Source organism: Bubalus bubalis, chromosome 5 (genome assembly GCF_019923935.1).
Source record: "Bubalus bubalis isolate 160015118507 breed Murrah chromosome 5, NDDB_SH_1, whole genome shotgun sequence".
NCBI lineage: Eukaryota > Metazoa > Chordata > Mammalia > Artiodactyla > Bovidae > Bubalus > Bubalus bubalis.
This window is the reverse complement of record NC_059161.1, coordinates 31487546-31509286: the sequence shown is the minus strand read 5'-3', so window position 1 is coordinate 31509286 and position 21741 is coordinate 31487546. Positions and strand designations below refer to the sequence as shown.

General features: G+C 60.3%; 1 protein-coding gene across 9 annotated transcripts in view; it reads left to right on the top strand.

Annotated features, from left to right (window-relative positions):
- Positions 1-21741, top strand: part of MEGF6 (multiple EGF like domains 6) — a 100640-nt gene that overhangs the window by 56730 nt on the left and 22169 nt on the right. For 6 of the 9 annotated variants that reach the window (XM_025285794.3, XM_025285793.3, XM_025285791.3 and 3 more), the window contains 3 exons: positions 8998-9120; positions 18798-18923; positions 19834-19956. In XM_025285794.3, coding sequence (XP_025141579.2) covers positions 8998-9120; positions 18798-18923; positions 19834-19956 — 372 coding nt within the window. Of the gene's footprint in view, positions 1-3128; positions 3426-8997; positions 9121-18797; positions 18924-19833; positions 19957-21741 lie in introns of those variants that run through there. The other 3 variants (XM_006053827.4, XM_044942892.2, XM_044942890.2) reach the window with 3 other exon arrangements.

Below are 21741 nucleotides of genomic sequence, written 5' to 3'. Positions count from 1 at the left end.
TCCGAAGCCCAGCCAGGCTCCCCCAGCACCTGCTCTACAACCAGAGGCCAAGATGACCTCCCTTTCAGCAGGTTGGCAGAATGCCACAGGGCGACCTGGGACCTCGAGAGGCCTCCTGGAGGGCTTCCTGGAGGAAGTGTCCATAGCACCAAGGGACAGATACCACAAGTGTGGGGAGGAAATGCGCCTTGTTCTGCTTCCTGCTGACCCCAGGAACATGGCAATCCTGGCCCTGAAGCCCCAGTTCAGGGGTCTAGGGTGGGACGGGCCCAGCACTAAGGGGGAGCTGTAGCTTTGCAGGGGCAGCATGGGGCCCTCTCTCCAGCCTGGGTCCTGGCAGAGGAGCTCGGTGGCTGCCTAGCTTGGAGAGGAAAGCTGGAGCCGGCCTGATGGGTTGGCGGGGGGTGGTCCGCTCCTTCTGCTGACACATAGACATTCCACTGGGCAGAGACACCAGCCCAGTCTCCGCATCGGGAAAGCATTTCCCAAACAGCTTCCAGACCACAGCCGTGCGCCTGGGTGTGCTTGGTGGCCCCAGGGAGGCCAGTGGGCCCTGCCTGGGCTGCGGTGGCTGGCTGCCATCACGCTGTGCCCAGCCTAGTGGGGATGGAGGCCCAGAGCCATGGAACCCCCACCCCGGGTCCTTAGGGAGGTGCTGCCTGAGCTCATCATGTCACGAGTTGTCTCGGGCTCAGCTGGGCTGCGGGGGAGACAGCTCTGCCTCCTAGAACTGGGTTCTGCCCAGAGCGGGCACTCAGGTCCTCGCTGAGGGAAAGGAGCAAGGGAGTGAGGGTTGAAGGGAAGGAGGGACAGGCCAGCTTCAGGGGAAGCAGAGTTGGCAGTCGTGGCTCTGGGGGGAGCGGGCTGGGGAACTTTGCAGAGAAGGGCCCTTGGGATTGGCACTCAACAGATGCGTAGGAGCTCGCTGTTTGCGGGTTGGAGGAAGAGTGGGCATCTTGGCTGCTGTGGAAGCTGGGGTGCTGGGAAGGCCAGGCCACCCATGAGGGATGGAAGAGCCAGGGCCTGGAGCCAGCGCCTCCTGGAAGTGCTGTGCCCAGGGTCCACGTGGAGAGCCCTTTGGTGGCCTGGGCTGAGGGAGCCCAGCACTGGGTTCTGGCCGACAGTCCGGGGCCCTGTGGTGGGGGCAGAGAGAGAGCAGGAGAAGCACAGGTGCACTGCCTCCTGCTGGGCTTTTGCCCACCCCCCCACTCAGAACCCACTGGGCACCCCCGACAGAGCCTCTGGGTACCTGCAGAGGCCATGTCTCCAGGAACCTGGAGGAGGGTGCCCAATGAAGGCAGGATTTAGGTCAGACCTGATCCCTGTCGGTGGTCCCCTTTGTCCTGTGTGACCCTGGGTAGGTCATTTATCCCCTGGATAAAGACTGTACAAGAACGTCTGGGACCCTGTGTGCAAAGGGCAGGGCCTAGGTGGGCACCTGGCTGGAGGATTCCCTCCTGGGCAGAATGAAGGTTTAGTTATAGGTGCGTCTGGGAGGCACAGACCTGCTTCAAAAGGGCACCATGAGACAGGAAAGAGCTCCGCTGGAAGTCACGAGTCGGTGGCATGCTGCGGAGCAACTAAGCCTGGATGCCACAGCTACTGAAGCCCGCGTGCCTAGAGCCTGCGCTCTGCAACAAGAGAAGACACTGCAGGGAGACGCCCTCGCACTGCAATGAAGATCCAGCCCAACCACAAATGCTTTATAATTAAAAAAGGAGTTCAGTGACCAGGCCTGCATGCCAGACCCCCTGCCAGGCTGAGCAGCGTGATGCTTGGCAGTATCTGGAGCAGAGTGTCTGAGGCCCCGCACCTGTGTCCAGCACCCCCCTGCTCCCTGCAGCCTGACTGGTGGCTGCACAGGGACCCTCAGGTTTTTGTTAATGTTGTTGGGAGCGAATGAGATACACGTTGCAGTGATAAACAGAGTTGGCGCATTGTGGGAGGCACTGTTCAAATGGCCATGGGACACTGTTCAAGTATCCACCTGGGAGATATGTGGGGGCTCCCTACGTTGACAGGCTGGGACCCACAGGCTGCGGTGCTACCCCGGGGGAGGTGGGGAGAAGCTTAGCCCCAAGGCTGGGGCAGACAGGCAGGCAGGCCTGTTCTGCACTGCCTGGCACCTGGCAGGCGGGTGGTGGGGGCAGACAGTGGTATGAGTTGGCTTCTGGGCTGCAGACAGGACCGGACAAGGCGAGACAGTGCCTTTCTCCACAAGCTTGAGGCTGCCCCCTTTGAACCCTGCCCACAGGTGGGCTGTGAAGAATGACAGCCAGGAGTTTCTGGATAGGGCTGGGTCAGGCAGGGTGCCATGGGTGAGCCATTGGGGATCAACATAAGCCTACACGAGATGGGGGGCTGGGGGCCCAGCCTTCGTCAGGCCTGAATGCACAGGTCTTTCGAGTGCACAGCCAGTGTGACCCCACCACCTCTGAGGAGGGCTGCCTGACACATCTGGGACCACCGGCTGTACCCAGCAGTCTGGGGTTGGAGGAATGTCCATGATTCGGCAGCCTCACCCCTGGGGCTCACTGTCCCTGCAGGCTCGGACCCTCCCCCATCTGCTATAGAGGTGCAGTGGTGCCTTACCAGGCTCCCGCAGGTACTGGCCCTGGACCAGTGGAGAGATGAGGGACACCGGGCTGGGGGCCTGGGGAGGACTTCACCCCCAAGACATCCACTACCTCGGTGTGGCCTCGAAGTGCGCCGGTTCCCCACTCTCCGCAACCTCCGTCGAGCTGCCTCTGCGGAGCCCTGGGGCCTTGCCAGGGTGGCCTCCATCCACCTCTGTATTGCGTGTTTTCTTTAACTTGTTGGCTCAGGGATCCCGCCTGTGCCAGCGCCCGTGTATATCGATGTGCCCATGCAGGTCCGTGCAGGACTCTGGGTGTCTTGTGTACGTCTTGCACACGTGGGTCTGCTTGTGCACGTGTCTGCGTGGAGGTGCTTGCTCTTGTGGGTCTGGGTGTGTGCCGGCTGCGTGAGCGCGCGCGTAGGAATGTGCGGAGCGGGTGGGCGGGCGGCGCGCAGGGGGGCCCGTGCTCTTTCTGAGAGTCGGGGGCGGGGCCGGGCGGGGCGGGGCGTGACTGCGGCGGGGATTTGGCCCTTACCTGCGGGGGGCGGAGGGAAAGCGGAGAACAGAAAGGCGAGAGGCGGGGCGCGCCCCACCAGAGCCGCTCCAGCGGCGCCGAGCGGAGCGGAGCGGGGAGACCCGGGTGCGCGCTGCCCGGAGCCAGGAGGGAGCGGATGGGCCATGGAGGCGCCGTGGAGGCGCGGCGGGCTGGCAGCTCTCTGGTACCTCGGGCTGCTGGGGAGCCTGGCGCGCGTTACGGGCATGCACTACCGCTACCTGTGGAGGGGCTGCTACCCGTGCCACCTGGGCCAAGCCGGCTACCCCGTGAGCTCCGGCGACCCGAGGCCAGGTGGGAGCGGCGGGCTCTGCGCGGGGGGCGGGCTGGATGCGCTCCGTCCCGCGTGCGCTGCCTTTGTTTCCTCCTTCACAGTTTGCACCGCGGGAGGCTGATGCCATGGTTGGAGGGAGCGGGGTTTGGGCAGATGCGGAGGCAGCCGCTGCCTCTGGGACAGGTCCCGTGTGCCCTGAGTCGTCGGACATTCCTGACCCGTCTCTGGCCTGGCTGCGTGGGCTGCTGACAGCATTTCAGCCCCTCGACCAGAGGGAGGAGAAACTTACAGCAACTGTGTTTGCTGGTGGGCACCAGGGCTGCACTTCCCCTGCAGCACCAGCAGCTCTGGGGGTTAAACAGGAGGGGTGGGGCAGGCCCAAGAGAGAGGCCCTTGGGGTCTTGGAGTAGAGTTTCCCTTTCCAGGGTCCCCAGAGCCTTGGCCCCTTGGGGGCTGTGTGTGGATGTGGCAGGTGCTGTCCTGTCACCGCCCCCCCCCCCCCAAAGACTGGGGACTGTGGTCAGCCCAGTGAGCGGCAGGGTCAGCTGGGAGGACCCCAGCAGCCCTGTCCCGGGTCCGTCCTGCCTCTCCCACGCTGGTACCCATGCTGGGCCAGCCTCCTGCAGGAAGCTCCTGAGCATCGTGGGTTCTATGGAGTTTGGAGTTTGGAGTCTGGCAACCTCAGGAATGTGACGAGGGGTGTGGCGTGCCATGAGTCATCGCCTGTGATACTTGGACACCCGGCGTGGGGCAAGGCTGCGTCTCCCCGCACCAAGGACCCTGAAGCCCCTGGTGCAGTTGCTGCCCGCGGTACTGCCCCTGGGCTGCAGCTGTCTGTCCGGCAGGAGCAGGCAGGTCCAGAGCAGGGCTGTTAAAGCATGGCCAAGATTGAGCTCCCCTCCACGGCCTCCCAGGCCCCTGAGTGTGGCTCTGTGCAGGGCATCTGATCTCTGTGCTCAGCTGTCCTCCGGGCCAGTCCCTGCTGCTCTCCACCAGAGGACACACAGATCTCTGAGCAGCAGGGCTGGGCTGTGACAAGGTCCGCTGTCTCCCCTGGCTTTGTCACTTGCCCTCTGGGGCTAGACCCCATCCCCACAGGGTAAGCAGCCCTCCCCCTGGGTGACTCGGTGAGGCCGGCACTGTCGTTCCACCACCGGTGGCACTAAATGCTGAGGGCCCGTAGCATCCAAGGGCCTGGGGCTGAGCAGGGGCGGGCAGGGCTGGGCTTAGGGAGTCAGGTGTGCCCCCTCTGTTCTGAGAACTGATGGGCATGTGAAGGGGGCCAAGAGAGGGCCTGTGGGTGATGGGATGGACTGTCCGGGGCGAGGACCCTGCGTCATGTTTGGGGGAAGCAGGATAACAAAGTTGGTCTGTGCTGAGCGGACCTTTCTGGTGGGATCCCAGGGGCTCAGGTTTTCCTGTAAGTGTGGCTGAGCTTTCAGAACGGGCTCATCTGGGGTGGTTTCTGCAGGGGCTGTGTGCTCCTGGGTTCCCATCAGTGTGGCGATGGGCCCTCAGAGGCACCATCGCCCAGCAAGTCCCATAGGCTCTCAGGGGAACGGCCCCGTGTCTGTACAGGGAAGCGTCCCCGAGTGCCAGCGTGTGACCCATCCCCAGGCTGCCGCTTCCCTACTCACACGTCTCAGTTGAGGGGAGCAGTGAGACCCCAGAGACTGTCCTGCTGAACCCCAACCTGCCTGCTCCCAGCGACCAGATGGCTGCAGCCTGGGGCTGTCCTGAGGCTTTGGAGCCCTTGTTGCGGGTGGGAGCGGCTCTGCCTGCTTGTCTGGAAGGAGCAGACTTCATCCCCTGATGCTCCGAGGGGAGGATGGCAGAGGAGGAAGCCTCCAAGCTCCTTTTCAGCTGGGGGTGCTACACTGCCGTGGGGACTGGGCCCCCTCCATGCTGTCTGGGTGGGCTGTCCGTGTGCCCTCTGGCGTGGAGAGCAGCACAGACTGGCCCGGAGGACGACTGAGCAAGGCCCATGTCTCTCAGGAGAACAGGTGACTTGTGGTAGTTTCAGGGTCCACGGGGCCAGTGCTCAGCCGGGGTCACCAGGTGGAGGCAGTGTGTGGCATGGAGATGAGGGCAGCCTGCAGCGTGGGACCCAGGGGAGTGCCCCCAGCCCCCTTCCCTCCCCCCATCCCCGCCAAGACCACAGCGGCTCTCTCCTCCGGCGTCAGGAGGCCGGGCTGGCCAGAGTGGTCTTTTGGGAACCTGGATTTCCAGGTCGGGTTGTCTGAGCCTCTGTGACACTGGAGAGGCTGCTAGATGGTTATTCCCTCTGTGTTCAGTTATTGTGGCTTGTGGGACATGTTATCCCAAGCTGATGGCTGAAAACCACCCAGGTCTCTGGTACCTTACACTTCTGAGGTTGGAAGTCTGAGAAGGGCTAACATGAAGGCACTGGCAGGGCTGGTCCCTCCTGGAGGCTCTGGGGGAGCATTTGCTTTCCCACATGTCCAGGTTCTAGAGGCACCTGGACTCCTTGGCTGTGGCCCCTCCTCCGCCTTCAAAGCCAGCAGCGCAGCATCTTTTTTTGTTCTTGTTTTAGATATTTATTTTTTTTATGGAAGTATAGTTGATTTACAATGTTCAGGTGTACAGCAAAGTAATGCGTGTGCTCAGTCGTGTCTGACTCTTTGCGACTCCCTGGACTATAGCCTGCCTGGCTCTTCTGTCCATGGGATTTCCCAGGCTAGAATACTGGAGTAGATTGCCATTCCTTTCACCAGGGGTTTGGTTACACACACACACACACACACACACACACACACACGGCTTCCCAGTGGCTCACTGGTAAAGAATCTGCCTGCTAATGCAGTAGACACAGGAGATGTGGGTTCAATCCTTGGGTGGAAAAAATCCTCTGGAGTAGGACATGGCACCCCACTCCAGTATTCTTTGCCTGAAAAATCCCATGGACAGAGGAGCCTGACGGGCTGCAGTCCATGAGGTTACAAAGAGTTGGACACAATTTAGCTACTGAACACATATACACATATGTACTCTTTTTGAGATTCTTTTCTACTATAGGTTGTTACGAGATATTGAGTATTGTTCCCCGTGCTATACAAAGGGTCCTTGGTATCTGTTTTCTGTGCGCGAATGTGTATGTTAATTCCAAACTCCTAGTTTATCTCTCCCACCCTTTCCCATTTGGTCTCCATGAGTTTGTTTTTGTGTCTGTGAGTCTGTTTCTGTTTTGTAAAGAAGTTCAGACGGTTTTTTTTTCAGATTCCACGTATAAGTGATATCAGATGTTATTTGTCTTTCTCTATCTGACTTACTTCACTTAGTATGATCACTTCTAGGTCCATCCACGTTGCTGCGAATGGCATTGTTTCCTTTTATTTATTTGTTTTTTTTGGCTGAGTAGGATTCCACTGTATGGAGCCCTCCTCCCTCTCTTACTTGTAAGGCCTGTGTGATGACCTTGGACTCACCTGGAAGCTCCAGGATAATCTCTCATCTCACCTGCAAAGTCCTTTTTGTTGTGTAAGGCTCCAGGATTACGATGCTCTTATCCGCTTTGCGGGGTTGGGGGGCCCGTTATTCAGCTGACTACACCCTCCTTAAGAACTGAGCCTGGGCTCCTCGGGTCACAGCATGACTGCAGTCGCCGTCACAAGGTCGTCACTGGGTCGGCGGCTCCAGGTCATGGGCGGTGGCTGAGGGCAGCCCTGACCTCCCACCACGTGGCCCGCCTGGGAGTGGGGCCAGCTAGGTTTCGGTCACTCGGTCCTGCCTTGCTATCTGAGTAAGCTGTTTCAGTAGAGGGGCCTCGATCTCAGAGCTGGAGGGACCCCAGCAGGAGTGCCCGCCTACCCGTAAGCCGGGAGGTGGAGGGGGAGGCCTTGAACTGTGCCGCTGGGCCCAGGTAATCTGGACAGGCTGACAGCAAACCATGGGCACTGGGAAGCCTGGCCGGGCCTCATGGCCCCCTGCCTGTGCCGCTGATCACGGTCACTGTCGCGGGCAGGACAGCTTTGGAGGCAGGAAGAGCTCCCGGGTGCCAAGGGGCTGGTCTGGCAGGATTTAGGCAGGAGCCTGGGGACACCTCTCAAGTCTAAATGTCTGTCCTTGCCACAGGAGGGCGTTGAGAGTGTGATCATTTGGGTGGGGGGGCCCAGCCGTCAGTGCTGCCCCTGAAGGAGCCCTGCTGATGACGGGCTTACCTGCCCCACCTCCCCCACCTGCTGTCCCAGACTGCCCGTCAGTTTGGTGTCTTTGTGGGCCCCGGGCTGCTGGCTCCCTGCACATCCCCTCGAGGACAGGGCCCCTTGTGTGGGCTCTCCCCCGCTAGCCAGGTGCCTGAGGGCTCGAGAGTACAGTGCCACTATGGTTCAGCCACTCCCCAAGGCCAGCATCTGAGGTGACCAGCTGAGAGGTGGTTTGGGAAGCCAGGGTCCCTGTTGGTCGGTCTGCTGCACACCTGCCGCTGGGCCCATGTCTGGAAATGACAGCCCCTCTGTCCTTCTGTCCTGCCCGGCGAGGCCACTGAGACACACTGAGACCCAGTCAGTCCACCCGCCCTCTCGGACAGCGCACGTGGGTCGCCTCTTCCCCCAGGCTTTGCTGAGCCCTTACCTTATGCGCAGTGCTGTTCGCCAGTCGCTTTACTTTTCGGGGACCTCGAAGGGGTTGCAGAGAGAGGAATCTGAGCTCAGAGGGGATGAGGTCTCCTTTCTGAACCCCTTGGGTGGCGGCTGCCCACCCTGCCTTGCCCAGCGGGTGTGGGTCAGCCCACGGTCCCCACTCCCATCACCACTCAGCTGACTCCCCCACTGGAGGACCCTGGGTCCTGAGACCTCCCACTGTGCTCTGGGTCCTCTGGCCCCTGAGACTCCTTGGGGCTCCACTGGGGGCTGAAAACACTTTACCTTCAATCTTCCACCTGCTGATCATTCTGGTATCATTCCAAGGAGGGCTCCCCAGGTCACCATATTTCCAAGGAGGAGTTCTCTTGGTCTAATCTCCTCTCTGAACAGCCCTGGGGCTTGAGGGACACCCTGGGGTTCTTCCCGGGGTGGTTGTGGCTTGTGCATGGAGCAGAGGCCAGGCCTCCTAGGGTCGTCTCTGTTCCTGGAGGGACAAGCACATGGATGGAGTCAGGGTTTCTGTCCATGGGAGGCATGACCTGGTGGGCAGGCTCTGGGGACTCACCAGGAGAAGCCCTGCCCTGTGCCTTTGACACCCTGCAGAGGTGTGCTCGGGTGGCTGAGGCTTTAGGAGGGGCGCCTCAAAGGTGGGTGTTTTCACGGGGATGATGGGTGAGAGCTGGAGGGTGCAGTCACAATGTGTAGCGTGGACCCGGGGGGTTATTAAGCGGAATTAGAGGTGGCTCTTCCTCCCAGGTGGGCCCCAGGTGTTGGACACTGGCCTGCCTTCTCTCCGCTCTGCTCCAGCAAGCGTGGGTGAGGGACTCGGGACTGTGGTGGACAGCGTGGCCTGAGAAGGAGGGGTCCCGACACCCGGGCAGGGGCGGTGTCCTGAGAGAAGGGGGCCGGACCTGCTCCCTGGGGCCAGCGCAGCACGAGGCCACCGTGTGGGTTCTGTTAACTCCAGCCCCGTGTCCTCCCCCTCCCCCAGATGTGGACGAGTGCCAGGTGCATAACGGCGGCTGCCAGCACCGGTGTGTGAACACCCCAGGTTCCTACTTCTGCGAGTGCAAGCCCGGCTTCCGTCTCCATGCGGACGGCAGGACCTGCCTGGGTAAGCAGTCTCCTGGGCCCAGCGCTCCTAACCTCAGCCGTCACTCCACCCTTCTGGGTGTGCCCAGGTTTAGGGGGTCCCTGCACTCCTGCACTGATGGGCCCCAGGGGGCCTGCCTGCTCAGTGCAGCCACGTTACAGTGGCCTCCGTCCTGCCGAGCGTGGGTGCCAAGGGGCCCTCGCCACCCATCATGGGCCCTTGCCAGCACCACTCCCGTGAGGTCACTGGCGCTCAGGTGGTGAAAGAACGTGTCCTGGGCCCGGGGCTCTACGCTGAGGCTGGCCCCTGGGCCCCTGGGCACTGTGACCTGGGCTGAGCACCCTCAGTGGTCACAGCTGAGTCCGGCCGGGATGCCAAGCCCACTTCCCAGGGGACTCCCACAGTGGGGAGGAGCCCTGGGCCACCATCCCCTCCAGGGCCCTCTGCCGCAGAGGCTGCGGACGTCCGTCTCCAGGGACACAGGTCTGGCTGTGCTGCCCCAAATGGGGAGACTTGGTGCCTGCCGGGTGGTGGTGGGGGGTGCCCTGCCTGGGGCAGGGGCAGTGCAGGGTTGCTCTTGGTCTGCAGAGCTGGGTTTCCTGGCTCAGGCCCCCCATCCGTCTTGGAGAGCCTGGGGGTGGGGGTGTGACAGGCAGGGATGTGGTAACCAAGAGGCAGGGTATTAGCCCTCACTTCCTCTGTGGGGTCTTTTTACTATGGGGAATGGGCTTGATGGGGGTGCCTGGGGCCAGTGACAGTTGCCCCTACCAGCACAGTTGCCTCCAGGGAGAGAAGGGGCGCGTGGGTGCCCACTGGGCAGAGGGTAGAGGGCTGGAGTCCAGGAATCTGGCAGTGAATGGTGGCCATCCACTGCCCTCACCCACCCCCCCGATCCCGGCTGCTCTGGACACAGGTGTCGCAGGCATGGCTGCCCCTCCCTGCTGGCCGCTTTGTCTGGCAGGCTGCGTGGGGGTTGTTCTCTGGGGGCTGGGCTGGTGGTCACCTTCCCTGGCTGTGGCAGGGAGCCCCTTCTTTCCACCCTGGAGACCCAGAGTGGGCCCAGGCGGGCTCTGAGCAGCCTCCCTCCTGTACGCCTCGCTGCTATGTGGCAGGGCGGCCCGCCAGCCCTGGGGGGCCCTCCCCAGCAGACACGCTCACATGTCCGGGCCGCCGCTCAGGGAGCGAGGCCGCTGCCCTGTAAAGTTTCAGAGCTGGAAAGTGGAAACAGATGCAGGAATGTTGTGATGTGCTTCAGGACAAATGCAATGGGGTGCAGCCTGGCTGCTGGTCCCCGGGTCCCCTGTATTCTCCCTTCCTCTGGGGCAGGTTCTTCTCAGAGAAGGGCATCCCTGGGGGCTGGTCCAGGGTGGGCTTGGCTAGGACACTCTCCTGTCTCCCTGGATTCCCCTAGTCCACCAGATAGTGGTCTTCACTGAGCTGCCAGAATGGGTAAACAGCACGCAAAGAGGAGGGTGCCTGTCAGGGCTTTGGGAGGATTGTGGCAATCTCTAACAGTGCCTTGAGCTGCTGGCTTCGGGCAGCCCAGGAGGAATACCCCGCTTCTGGAGGGGGATAGCCTCCTTCGGGCAGCCCAGGAGGAAAGCCTAGCCCAGCCCAGCCCAGCCCATCACCATGCTGGAGCCCTTCCCTGGGAGACGCCTGGGCTCGAGGCTCCCGAAGTCTCCATCTGTGGCATTTGCTTACATCATCGACTCAAAGGACATGAGTTTGAACAAACTCCAGGAGAGGGTGAAGGACGGGGAAGCCTGGTGTGCTGCAGTTGCTGGGGTTGCAAAGAGTCAGACACGATTGAGAGACTGAAAAGCAGTAACAACACAGAGTCTTCTAAAGATCTGATGCCAGGACCCCCAGTGTGGTCTGCACAGCCTGGTATGAGGCTGCTGGGACCTTACCACCCCCTCTGCCTACCACCGTCAACTCTGTACCCCCAGACTGTATGGTCCCCAGGACCTCAGGGGGTCTGCAGCTCTCTTGGGTGCTTGTGCTCACCTCCTGGCCACCCACCTCCTGTCTGCTCCCATCAAAGGGGGCAGGTGAAACACCCACATTCCGCGACTTCCAGTCCCAGCGGGAAATACACGCTGCGTCCCCTGCACACACTCACTCACTCTCACGCACACCTGTGGGCAGATTCCAAGTATCTGAAATTCCTGGGAGCTGACACCTGCAGGCCAACCCCCAGGTCTCCTGGGAGTGATGTGGGTTTGTCAGCCCAGTCTGTTGGGGGCTGCCTTCCTTGTGGGGGGCCCGGGCTTTGCTGAAAAGTTTCCAGAGCAGATAGGGGTCTCCTGGGGACTTTCTCCCAGGCAGAGCAGGAAGCAGTTGCTCTAGGGGCACCCTCCCTTCTCCCTGAAGGGCCCCTTTGGGTTGTGGAGGGACCCTCCCCAGCAGCAGAGCACCTGACCTACGGCCCTGGGATGGGTAGGGCGGCCGAGCACCAGATGAGGGGCTCCAGGTGGGGCCTGGTGAAGGGCACTGCCTGGCCCCTGCCAGGCTGCTGGAAGTCCCTGCTGCTTTGTGAGAGGTGTGGGCCCTCCCCGTTTCTCCTCCAGGACTCCCAGACCGCAGGGTGTGGGGAGGAGCTGGTGGCCTTGTCTGAGGTTCACAATGGGGGCACCCTCTGGGTCCAGCCCACCCTAGGGTCTCAGCAGACATTGATGGGAAGATCAGCCTAGGACTGGGCCCCTCCCCAGTTGTCCCCTCCCCCACGCAGGCCAGCTGCAGGCGGGCTGCACAGCTGGAGCACAGCTGCCCTGGACCCCCTCCCTGGGGCCTGCTGGGATCCTCTGGGCAAGGAGAGGGGTGCTCTGAGCTCTCCTGGGACTGGCAGGGGAGGCAGGGGACAGGTCTGGGCACCCGTCCCTTCAGCAGCTTGGAATGAGGGTTATGGAAATGCTAGAGGGTGAGAGTAAAGAAGGTGCCCACAGGGATGTGACAGCTCTTCCTCCATACACTGTGGGAAGGCCCTGCGTGCTGGGAGCTCTCAGGTTGGTGCCGCATCATGGCACCCAGGGATCTGGGAAGTCTTCAAAGGTGGTTTTGCTTAAGGAGGGTGGGGGGGGGGGGCCTTGAAACAGACAAGGGGAAACTTGAAACACTCTTTCAAGGTGCTTTAGAGGCAGGGAGAAGACAGAAAGCACAGTCTTCCTGCGCCCCTCCCTTGTAAAAGGCCCTTTGCAAATAACGAGGAAAAAGTTTCCATTTTTAAAGTGAAGATTTGCAGGAAGGATCTTACTGTCAGCCTCAAAGCCCCTGAGTGCCTCACGTCTGACCTTGGCTGCTCTTGTCCAGCCTGGCCCCAAGAGAAAGAAGCAGAAGCAGCCTGGTGTCCTGGGTGCTCCACCTCCAGGGAGCCCCCTGGGTTTGTCCCCACCCCCGCCCCAGCAGGCTCTGGGGTGGGAAGAGGTGGGCAGAGAGGCCGAGGGCTGGTCCAGCCTGCTTCTCACCCTCAGGGATGAGGAGCTGGGCCCTGTCCTTCCCCAGACTGTGGGAAACGGAGCTGCAGAGAGCTGTGCTGGGCGGCGAGCCTGGGGGTGCCTGTTCTTTTCTGTGCCATGCAGTGCACCCAGGCAGACCCACGGAGACCCACTCCCGGTCTTTGGGAAACCCTCCTCCTCTGGGCTAGGGTGACTCCTGCCCAGAGGTCCCTCCTGGATCCTGGCCTTGAATGTCCCTCATGGTGAGCAGCACACCCCGTCTGAGGGGCCATGATGTCACTGTCAACGAGCAGAGGGGCCCCTGTGACACCCCGGGGCCAGCCCCTGGGGAGAGGCAGGTCCCCTCCTCCTCCCCTCGGCCTCAGGCCTGTTGAGTCTTTTGGATGGACACTGTGGGGAGGATTCTGCTGTCAGTCTGCACCCTTGGTGGTCTGGAGTCAGATGAGCCCCACTGCAAGAGCCCCTGGAGGAGGAAAAGGGAACCCACCTCAGCATTCTTGTTTAGAGAGTCCCATGGACAGAGGCCCTGAAAGGCTACAGTCCAAGGGGCTGCAAAGAGTCGGATATGACTGAGCAACTGAGTGCACACACAGTGCCCACAGTACGGGAAGCTCTTCCTGCACCCCACCTGCCTTTGGGGTTCTCCCTCAGGTGTGCCAAGTGGCCTCAGGGCAGACGCTTCCCCAGGCCTGGGTCTCCCCGGCGAGGGGATAGCAAGGTGTCTGCACAGGCCCCACAGCCTGCTGTCCCCCAACTCCTTGGCGGGGAGGCCGCCAGGGCCCCTGAAGGCTTCGTTGGCAAAGCCACAGGCAGCAGAGGGGTGGAGATTGCTAGGCTCTTTGGCAGAGCTCATCCCTGCAAACCACAGACACAGTTTTGGCCACGTTTTCAAGTCACCTCCAGGCCTGAACCAGGCTGCAGTTTCTGAAAGTGCCTTCCCAGCCCCAAGGGGCCGCTGAGTCTGAACAGGGAGCAGGAAGGGCCACCCTGCCCGAGGCCATCCTGGGAGGTCACCGCTGTGCCCGAGACCAGACCCTGTATCGGCAGGCTGCCAGTGCCCAGGGAGGACGGGAGGGTTGCACCCTGACCTGGGGAAGCTGGGGCAGTGGCCACAGACCCTTGGGCTGGATGCAGAGACCCTGTGGGGAAGCAGGGGCAGACTGGGGCCTCAGGAGGTGGGGGGTTAGAGTCAGAGAGTTTATGAGGGCAGAACCTAGCAGGGAGCACAGCGTGGGAGTGGGGAGAGGTGTGAGAATGCGGATGACCTTGGAATGTGTACCAGGGGCTGCAGAGCCCGGGTCCTCACCTGCGAGTGCATGTCCTGAGGTGGGCAGGCACTGGGCAGGGCAGCCGCAGGGCCTGGGTCCAAGCTTTGCTGCTTTCTCTGGCCGAGCCTGGAGAGTGTGGGTGCTGCGTGGTGCGGTCTGTGATGTGGGTGCCGGTGGGTGGGAGGGAGCGTGGCCTGTGGGTGGGAGCGGCTGAATCCATGCTGCAGGGGAACTGTGCCACCCTGGGCAGTATGGAGGCCCCAGCAGAGGGTCGGGGATGGGGCAGGATGCATAAGGCCAGGCTGTAGGCAAACCGTGAGCTGCCAAGGAGTACCCGGCAGGCCAAGCCCACATGAGTCTCCCCCACTGGCTGAGCCAGCGGACCACCCCTTTCCAGTCCCGCCATCCCAGCCCTGTGGCCAACAGAGGGCTTCCTAGAAGTATGGGCTGTACGTGGCTGCTGACCACACGTGGTGTGAGGCTCTTGGGACCTGGAAGCCAAGCCAGTCTGAGGGCAGTCATTACAAACCCACGAAGCTGCCATCCAGCCTGCTTTTGATCCACTGGCTGGGGTTGGAGGCTGGAGCAGAGTGGGCTGGTGGGCTCAACACGCTGCCAACAGGCTTGTCCTAACGCCAGCAGCCTGCCAGGCACAGCACCTTGAATGACCAGCTCGGGCGGGCCACCGTGCTGGTGTCCCAGGCCAGGGCCTCGCCAGCGGAGCTGCCTTGCAGGTCAACTGTGCAGAGCCCTACCTGCACCTCCATGGCACTCACACACACCTAATGCTGGGCTCCAGGTGGTACCACCTGCATCTCCAGCAGTGGCTAGTCAACCAGCATGGATGGAGCAGATCCTCCTCCCTGTAGGACATCTAGAAGATCCAGTTCCCTCACACCTGGCTCTGGGCTGGAGCGACCCCTGCCGGCGAAAGACGGAGTTGTAGCCTGCACTATTAGAACCCGGGGCTTCCCTGGTGGAGACATGGGTTTGATCCCTTGGTCTCAAAAATCCCTTGGAGGCATTCTTGACTGGAGAATCCGATGGATGGAGGAGCCTGGTGGGCTACAGTCCATGGGGTCACAAAAGAGTCAGATGCGACTGAATGACTAACGCTTTCACTTTCGTTTCTGTTAGAACCTGCGAGTCCCCTGGTTCTGGTGCTTGCAAACTGGGAAGTGAAGGTACAGTAGTCGGCTCAGGCTGCCCTAACCAACGCACCGACTGGGCGGCTTAGACAGAGAAGTTTATCTTCTCACTGTTCTGCAGGCTGACAGTTCTCACTCATGGTCCCAGCCAATCCAGTCCCTGATGAGAACATTCTTCCTGCTGTCTCCTCGTGTGGCCATGGGGACAGAGACAGAGAGAGACTTTATGTCTTTTCTGTTTTTTTTTTTTTTTTTTAAGCTCCTTCCCATATTAGAGAAAGGGAGGTCTTTATTGTTAACAAATACTTTTATTTTTTTGGCTGCAACAATACTGGGGTGGTTTGCCATTTTCTACTCCAGGGAATTTTCCCAATCTTGGGATCAAACTTAGGTCTCCTGCATTGCAGGGAGATTCTTTACTGTATGAGCCACCAGAGAAGCCAAACAATATTTTTAGTTTAATTTTTCATGCTGCAAGGCATGTGGGATCTTAGTTCCCCAATCAGGATCAAACCCATGTCCCCTGAATTGGATGCCTGGAGTCTTAATCACTGGACCACCAGGGAAGTCCTTATATCTTTTCTTTAAAGACACAAATTCTGTTGGATCAGGGCCCCACCCTTATGACCTCATTTAACCTGAATTGTTGTTGTCCAGTCACTGAGTCATGTCCGACCAATGGACTGCAGCATGCCAGGCTTCCCTGTCCTTCACTGTCTCCCTGAGTTTGCTCAGATTTGTGTCCATTGAGTCACTGATGCCATCCAACCATCTCATCCTTTGCCACCTGCTTCTCCTGCCCTCAGTCTTTCCCAGCATCAAGGTCTTTTCCAATGAGTTGTCTCTTCTCATCAGGTGGTCAAAGTATTGGAGCTTCAGCTTCAGCATTCAGTTCAGTTCAGTTCAGTTCAGTCGCTCAGTCATGTCCGACTCTTGGTGACCCCATGAATTGCAGCACGCCACGCCTCCCTGTCCATCACCAACTCCCAGAGTTCACCCAGACTCACATCCATCGAGTCAGTGATGCCGTCCAGCCATCTCATCCTCTGTCATCCCCTTCTCCTCCTGCCCCCAATCCCTCCCAGCATCAGAGTCTTTTCCAATGAGTCAACTCTTCGCATGAGGTGGCCAAAGTACTGGAGTTTCAGCTTTAGCATCATTCCTTCCAAAGAAATCCCAGGGCTGATCTCCTTCAGAATGGACTGGTTGGATCTCCTTGCAGTCCAGGGGACTCTCAAGAGTCTTCTCCAACACCACAGTTCAAAAGCATCAATTCTTTGGCTCTCAGCCTTCTTCACAGTCTAACTCTCACATCCATACATGACCACAGGAAAAACCATAGCCTTGACTAGACGGACCTTTGTTGCCAAAGTAGAGTTGATTTCCTTTAGGATTGACTGGTTTGATCTCCTTGCAGTCCAAGACTTTTAAGAGTCTTCTCCAGCACCACAATTCATTATTTCACTTCCACATATGGGCACATTGATGGTTGAATTTTAGAAGTGCACATGTGAATTGCAGGGGTACACAAACATTGGTCCCCTTAGGGGCTGTGGAACCCCCTCGCTCCTGAAGCTCGCAGCTTCAGCTCTGAGCCTGGTCCATTCAGGCATGGGGCAATGGTATGTGGACTCCATGGCTATGACTCACAGTGACCTGAGGGCCTGGAAGCTTTATCCCCAGCTCTAGGTACTGGGCATGCAGAGGCTGGCCCTCCCCTGAGCTGTACAGCCCAGCACCTGAGAAAAACTACCTTGCTCAGCTTTCCGGGCATCCTGGGCACAGGATGTGTGAGATGATGATATGGGACTTGGCTTCCTCGTGTGTAGCACAGCTTGGGGGCATCTGGAACTTTAGGACTTGTGCAGCAGAGCAAGAGACTCGGGCTGGTATTGGGGAGGCTCAAGGCTGCATGGGGAGCTGGACACCTCCGTGGAATTTCTCCCCCGGTGGGCTCCTGTGGGCCCAGTACCAGGTCGCCCCTGGACCCGTCTCGGGGGTCCTGCCATAGCTCTGTGGGACGTCCTTGCAGCCGCAGTGTCTGCCCAGCCGTTCCCCTGGCCCTCTCTGTGTGTGCCTGCCCGGCGCTGCCAAGAGGGGCTTCTGGTTCTTGTTATGAGCTCTGAGCAGTGATGCAGTTGGTGCTGTAAACACAGACAGGGCCCCAGGAATGGGCTGGCTCAGGCCATACTTGGAAGCCTCTGGAGTTGATGGCAGTGGGTTAAGCAGAGCTGTCTTGGGGGAGGAATGTGGGGCTTTAGGGGTCAGCGCAGAATTGGGGGTGGGTGGCTGCAGAGGGGGCCTAGAGGCTGTCTGCGACCGGAGACATGGCCATCCTGCTTGCCTCTGTCCGAACCGGATCTCGGGTCTCTGCTGCTCCCCCTTGACACGTGGCAGAGGCAGATGTGGCCGGGAGACAGCCCGCACTGCGCCCTGGGTGTTCACTCCACCCCAAGAGCAGGGCTGGCTCGGCCCTGGGGGTACCCTCAGCTCTAGTTCCTCCCCCACACACTCCTCGTGGGGAACCAGCAGGATGGCGAGCGCTGGGTTTTGGCTTTTGGGGGGCATACTTGCTTTGAAGGAAGCCTTGTTCTTGGCAGACACTGTGGGCCTGGCCACTCTGAGCCTTGAGGCTGTTCGCTTGCTCTGCGTGCAGACATGGCTGCTCCCGGCTCCAGAGGCCTCAGTGGTGGGGTGGATCGCTCGTGGCCCCCAGACCCACTGACAGTGAATGGCCTCTCCAGACTCAGGCCCTGAAGCCCCCTGAAGTCTGTGATGACAGCACAGGTGGAGTCTGGGGATGAGTCCCTGCCCCCCGGCGGTCGCTGTGTTTAGTACCAGCACTCGGGCTTGCTCTGGCCCAGGCCCGCTGGGCAGTGATCTGCGCCTCGCTGCGGTGCATTCTTGAAGCTTCACTGCAGAGCTGGGGACCTGTCCCTCCCTAACCACAAGGCCTCTACCAGCGACTTGGTGGAGCTACCAGAGGCCAGGTGTCCTCCCTGGATGCCTAGTCTCGTCCAGTGCCCTCTTCCTGGGCACAGCCTCAACACATCCACACAGGACATAGGCACCCACTTGGCTAGCCTGACCCATAAGAGCCTTGCTCTAGGTGGGCCTGAGCGGGAACACCTGGACCCCTGGCATCCTAGGACTGGGATGGGGGTCCCTGGCTCTGGCCTCACCAAGTGCTGTCCCCACAGCTGCTGAGAGGAGTGGGGTCTGGGTGAGGTCAGGTGCGGGTGAGGCCCCACCTGGGGTGGGCGGGTGCTGCAGTGGTCCGACGAGCTGGTGGCTAGGCCCGTAGGTCATGGTGGCTGTTCACGGAGGCCCATGCCTGCCCCTCTGCCCTGGCCTGATGACCAACAGTGGAGTGTCCGGGTCTTCCCCAGCCCCTGCTGGCCTCCTGCTCCTCCAGGGAGGCTCCCAGCCTGCTGGACCCTGAGCCCTGGATGCTCTGACCCTCAGTAGGGCCTGGTGTTTTGTGCTCTGTGCCCGGGGTTGCGGGGCGGGGGCTGGGCTTACATTGGGGTGCTCTGCAGTGCCTCCTTACATCCAGTCCTGGGGCAGGCTGGACCAGAGGACCCAGATTTGGATCATGGCCCTGTGTGTCCCATGTGTGGGCCGAGAAACAAAGCCAGGCCTGCGACCTGGACGGGAGCTGTGTTGCCCTCTCAAAGGCCCTGCTTCTGGGACGCGGACAGGAAGGACGGAGGGGCTCGGAGGTGCCAGAAGCTTCCTGCAGGAGGTGCTCTGAGCCTGCCTGGGGTGGAGCCCTTCGGCTGGGCCGTCCTCCTGGGGTAACCTGACTCCTCTCGGGTCCCCAGCCATCAACTCCTGCACTGTGGGCAATGGTGGCTGCCAGCACAACTGCGTCCAGCTCACAGTGACCCAGCACCGCTGCCAATGCCGGCCTGAGTTCCAGCTCCAGGAGGATGGCAGGCGCTGCGTCCGTGAGTGTCCCAGGGGTGAAGGCAGGGGATCAGGGCTGGGCCTTCCACCGGGACCCCCTGCCCGTTCTCCATGCTCCTTCAGACCTTCCCCAGGGATCATGCAGCCAAGTCCCTCCCTGCTTGGCCACTGGTATTGCAGGAGGGTCTGAGGGGTCCGATCTATGTCGTCGCCTTTGGTTGACCTGTGATCACACCGGGGGCTCCTTGGCTGTGGAGAGTGATGGGGCATCATCCAGCCCCCCTGGGCCCTGGGGAGGAAGCCCGTCAGGCTGTGCTCTGGGATCTCACATCTTTGGGGGCAGGAAGCTTAGGATGGGGGTACCGGCATGAAGAGGAAGGGCATCCTGTGTTGTCTCAGTTCTGAGGCCTGCCCTGGCCTTGGCGTGGGCATGCAGGCCCCAGCCCTGGCCCTCAGGCAGAGGAGACTGGCCAGGCCTTGTATGGCTCCTTGCCCTGGGGTCCCAGGGCTGTGGGTCACGGAAGGGGGCCTCTGCTGATGGAGAAGGTGGAGCAGGCCCAGGAGACCCCTGAGAAGTGGGAAGGGATGGGTGCAGGGCTGGTGCTGAGGGAGTCCTTCCCACCCTACCTGGCCTTCCAGGTCCCTGGGGGTCAGGACTGAGTGTGGGCCAGCTGTGGGGCAGGGTGGCATGAGTTCACAGGGCTAGGGCTCCGACAAGAAGAGAGGTGGGGGAGCTGGCCATGCATCCACTGCCCTCTGTCTTCTCTGGAGTTGTCTGGGAGTGCCTGGGGCTCCCCTGACCCCTAGTCCATGTCCCAGCCTGTCAGGACAGAGCAGGAGGGGTGAGATCTCTAGGTGGGGGCTCACCAGAGGCCCTGGGGTGGGGACCCCAAACCTGCTGGATCCTCCACGCCTGCCCTCTGCCCCCGTTCCTCCTGGCCATGACCGCAGGGAGAAACCCATGCGCAGACAGGAATGGCGGCTGCATGCACAGGTGCCGGGCACTCCGGGGCCATGCCCACTGCGAGTGCCATGCGGGCTACCAGCTGGCAGTGGACCGCAAGGCCTGCGAAGGTAAGAAGCCCTCCCTGTGCTAGGGCCAGTCCAGGTCAGCCGTGCCGGGGTCAGCTCCCTGCATCCCCCTTCAAGGGCCTGTGTGTGCGGGGCCAGTTCCCGTGTTGTCACTCTCGGCTGACCTGGGATGATGCAGGGTCATGTCTAGGACTGGGGTTGCCGGTGGCGGGGTGGAGGGTGGGAGATGGAGAGGAGGGGCGGGAGCTCAAGGAACTGCTGCCAAGTAGAGTCTCGTGTCTGCAGGAAGACAGTTCTTAGGGTGCCTTATTAGTTTTAAATCTCTCTCTTAGGTGTTAGCTAACCAGTACCTGCTTGTTAGGGCTTCCCTGGTGGCTCAGTGGTGAAGAACTCACCTGCCAAGCAGAAGATGCAGGTTTGATCTCTGAGTTGGGAAGATCCCCTGGAGAAGGAAATTCAGTCCACTCCAGTATTCTTGCCTGGAGAATCCCATGGACAGAGGAGCCTGGAGGGCTACAGTCCATGGGGTCGCAAGAGTCAGACATTACTTAGCGACTAAACAACAACCTGCTTATTAGAGAAAGGGTCATCACTGTGACCCGAGTGACATCCCCGAGCCAGTTTCCAGGTTGTCTCTAGGCTCGTTGGTTAATGGGTGCATAGAGCATCACCCCAGAGAGTGGTGGGCACAGCTTCTTAGAACATGCTCTGACCTCATGGCTCTAGGCTTGTTGGTTAATGGGTGCATAGAGCATCCCCAGAGCGTGGTGGGCACAGCTTCTTAGAACATGCTCCGACCTCATGGCTCTAGGCTTGTTGGTTAATGGGTGCATAGAGCATGAGTGTAGTGGGCATACAGCATCACCCCAGAGCATGGTGGGCACAGCTTCTTAGAACATGCTCCGACCTCATGGCTCTAGGCTTGTTGGTTAATGGGTGCATAGAGCATGAGTGTGGTGGGCATACAGCATCGCCCCAGAGCGTGGTGGGCACAGCTTCTTAGAACATGCTCCGACCTCATGGCTCTAGGCTTGTTGGTTAATGGGTGCATAGAGCATGAGTGTGGTGGGCATACAGCATCACCCCAGAGCGTGGTGGGCACAGCTTCTTAGAACATGCTCCAACCTCATGGCTCTAGGCTTGTTGGTTAATGGGTGCATAGAGCATGAGTGTGGTGGGCATACAGCATCACCCCAGAGCGTGGTGGGCACAGCTTCTTAGAACATGCTCCGGCCTCATGGCTCTAGGCTTGTTGGTTAATGGGTGCATAGAGCATGAGTGTGGTGGGCATACAGCATCACCCCAGAGCGTGGTGGGCACAGCTTCTTAGAACATGCTCCGACCTCATGGCTGCACGGGCGTCCACTGTGCAGTGTTGGTTGCCCCACCTCAGGACTTGGGTGTCCCTGCTCCTCCCTGTTACATGTGGTTCTGGATGAGCAGCCTGGGCCTGTCCCCCTGACTCTTGGGGTGAGTCTCTGAAGTGATGTGGTGCCTCCAGGGCATGCAGTGGTCATTTCCCCAGGCGTCCTGCCCGACGGCCATCAGAGAGACAGGTCTGTGGGTGTAGGAGCTTGTTGTTCCATGTCACTATCAGGAAAGTGTTCTAGGTCTCACTGCCAATGTGATGGACATGTCCTCGCATTCCGAATGCAGTGGCTTCAGAGAACCCAGTGGGAAATGAGGCTGAGGGTCAGCTTCATTCCAGGGACTCTCAGGCAGCAGGACTGAGGCAGTCATCAGGGATGCTAGGTCCCGAGGCCAGTGCCACGTGGCCACAGGGAAGAAGCTGTAGCTTGACCGTGGATGACAGAGTGCGCTTTCCAC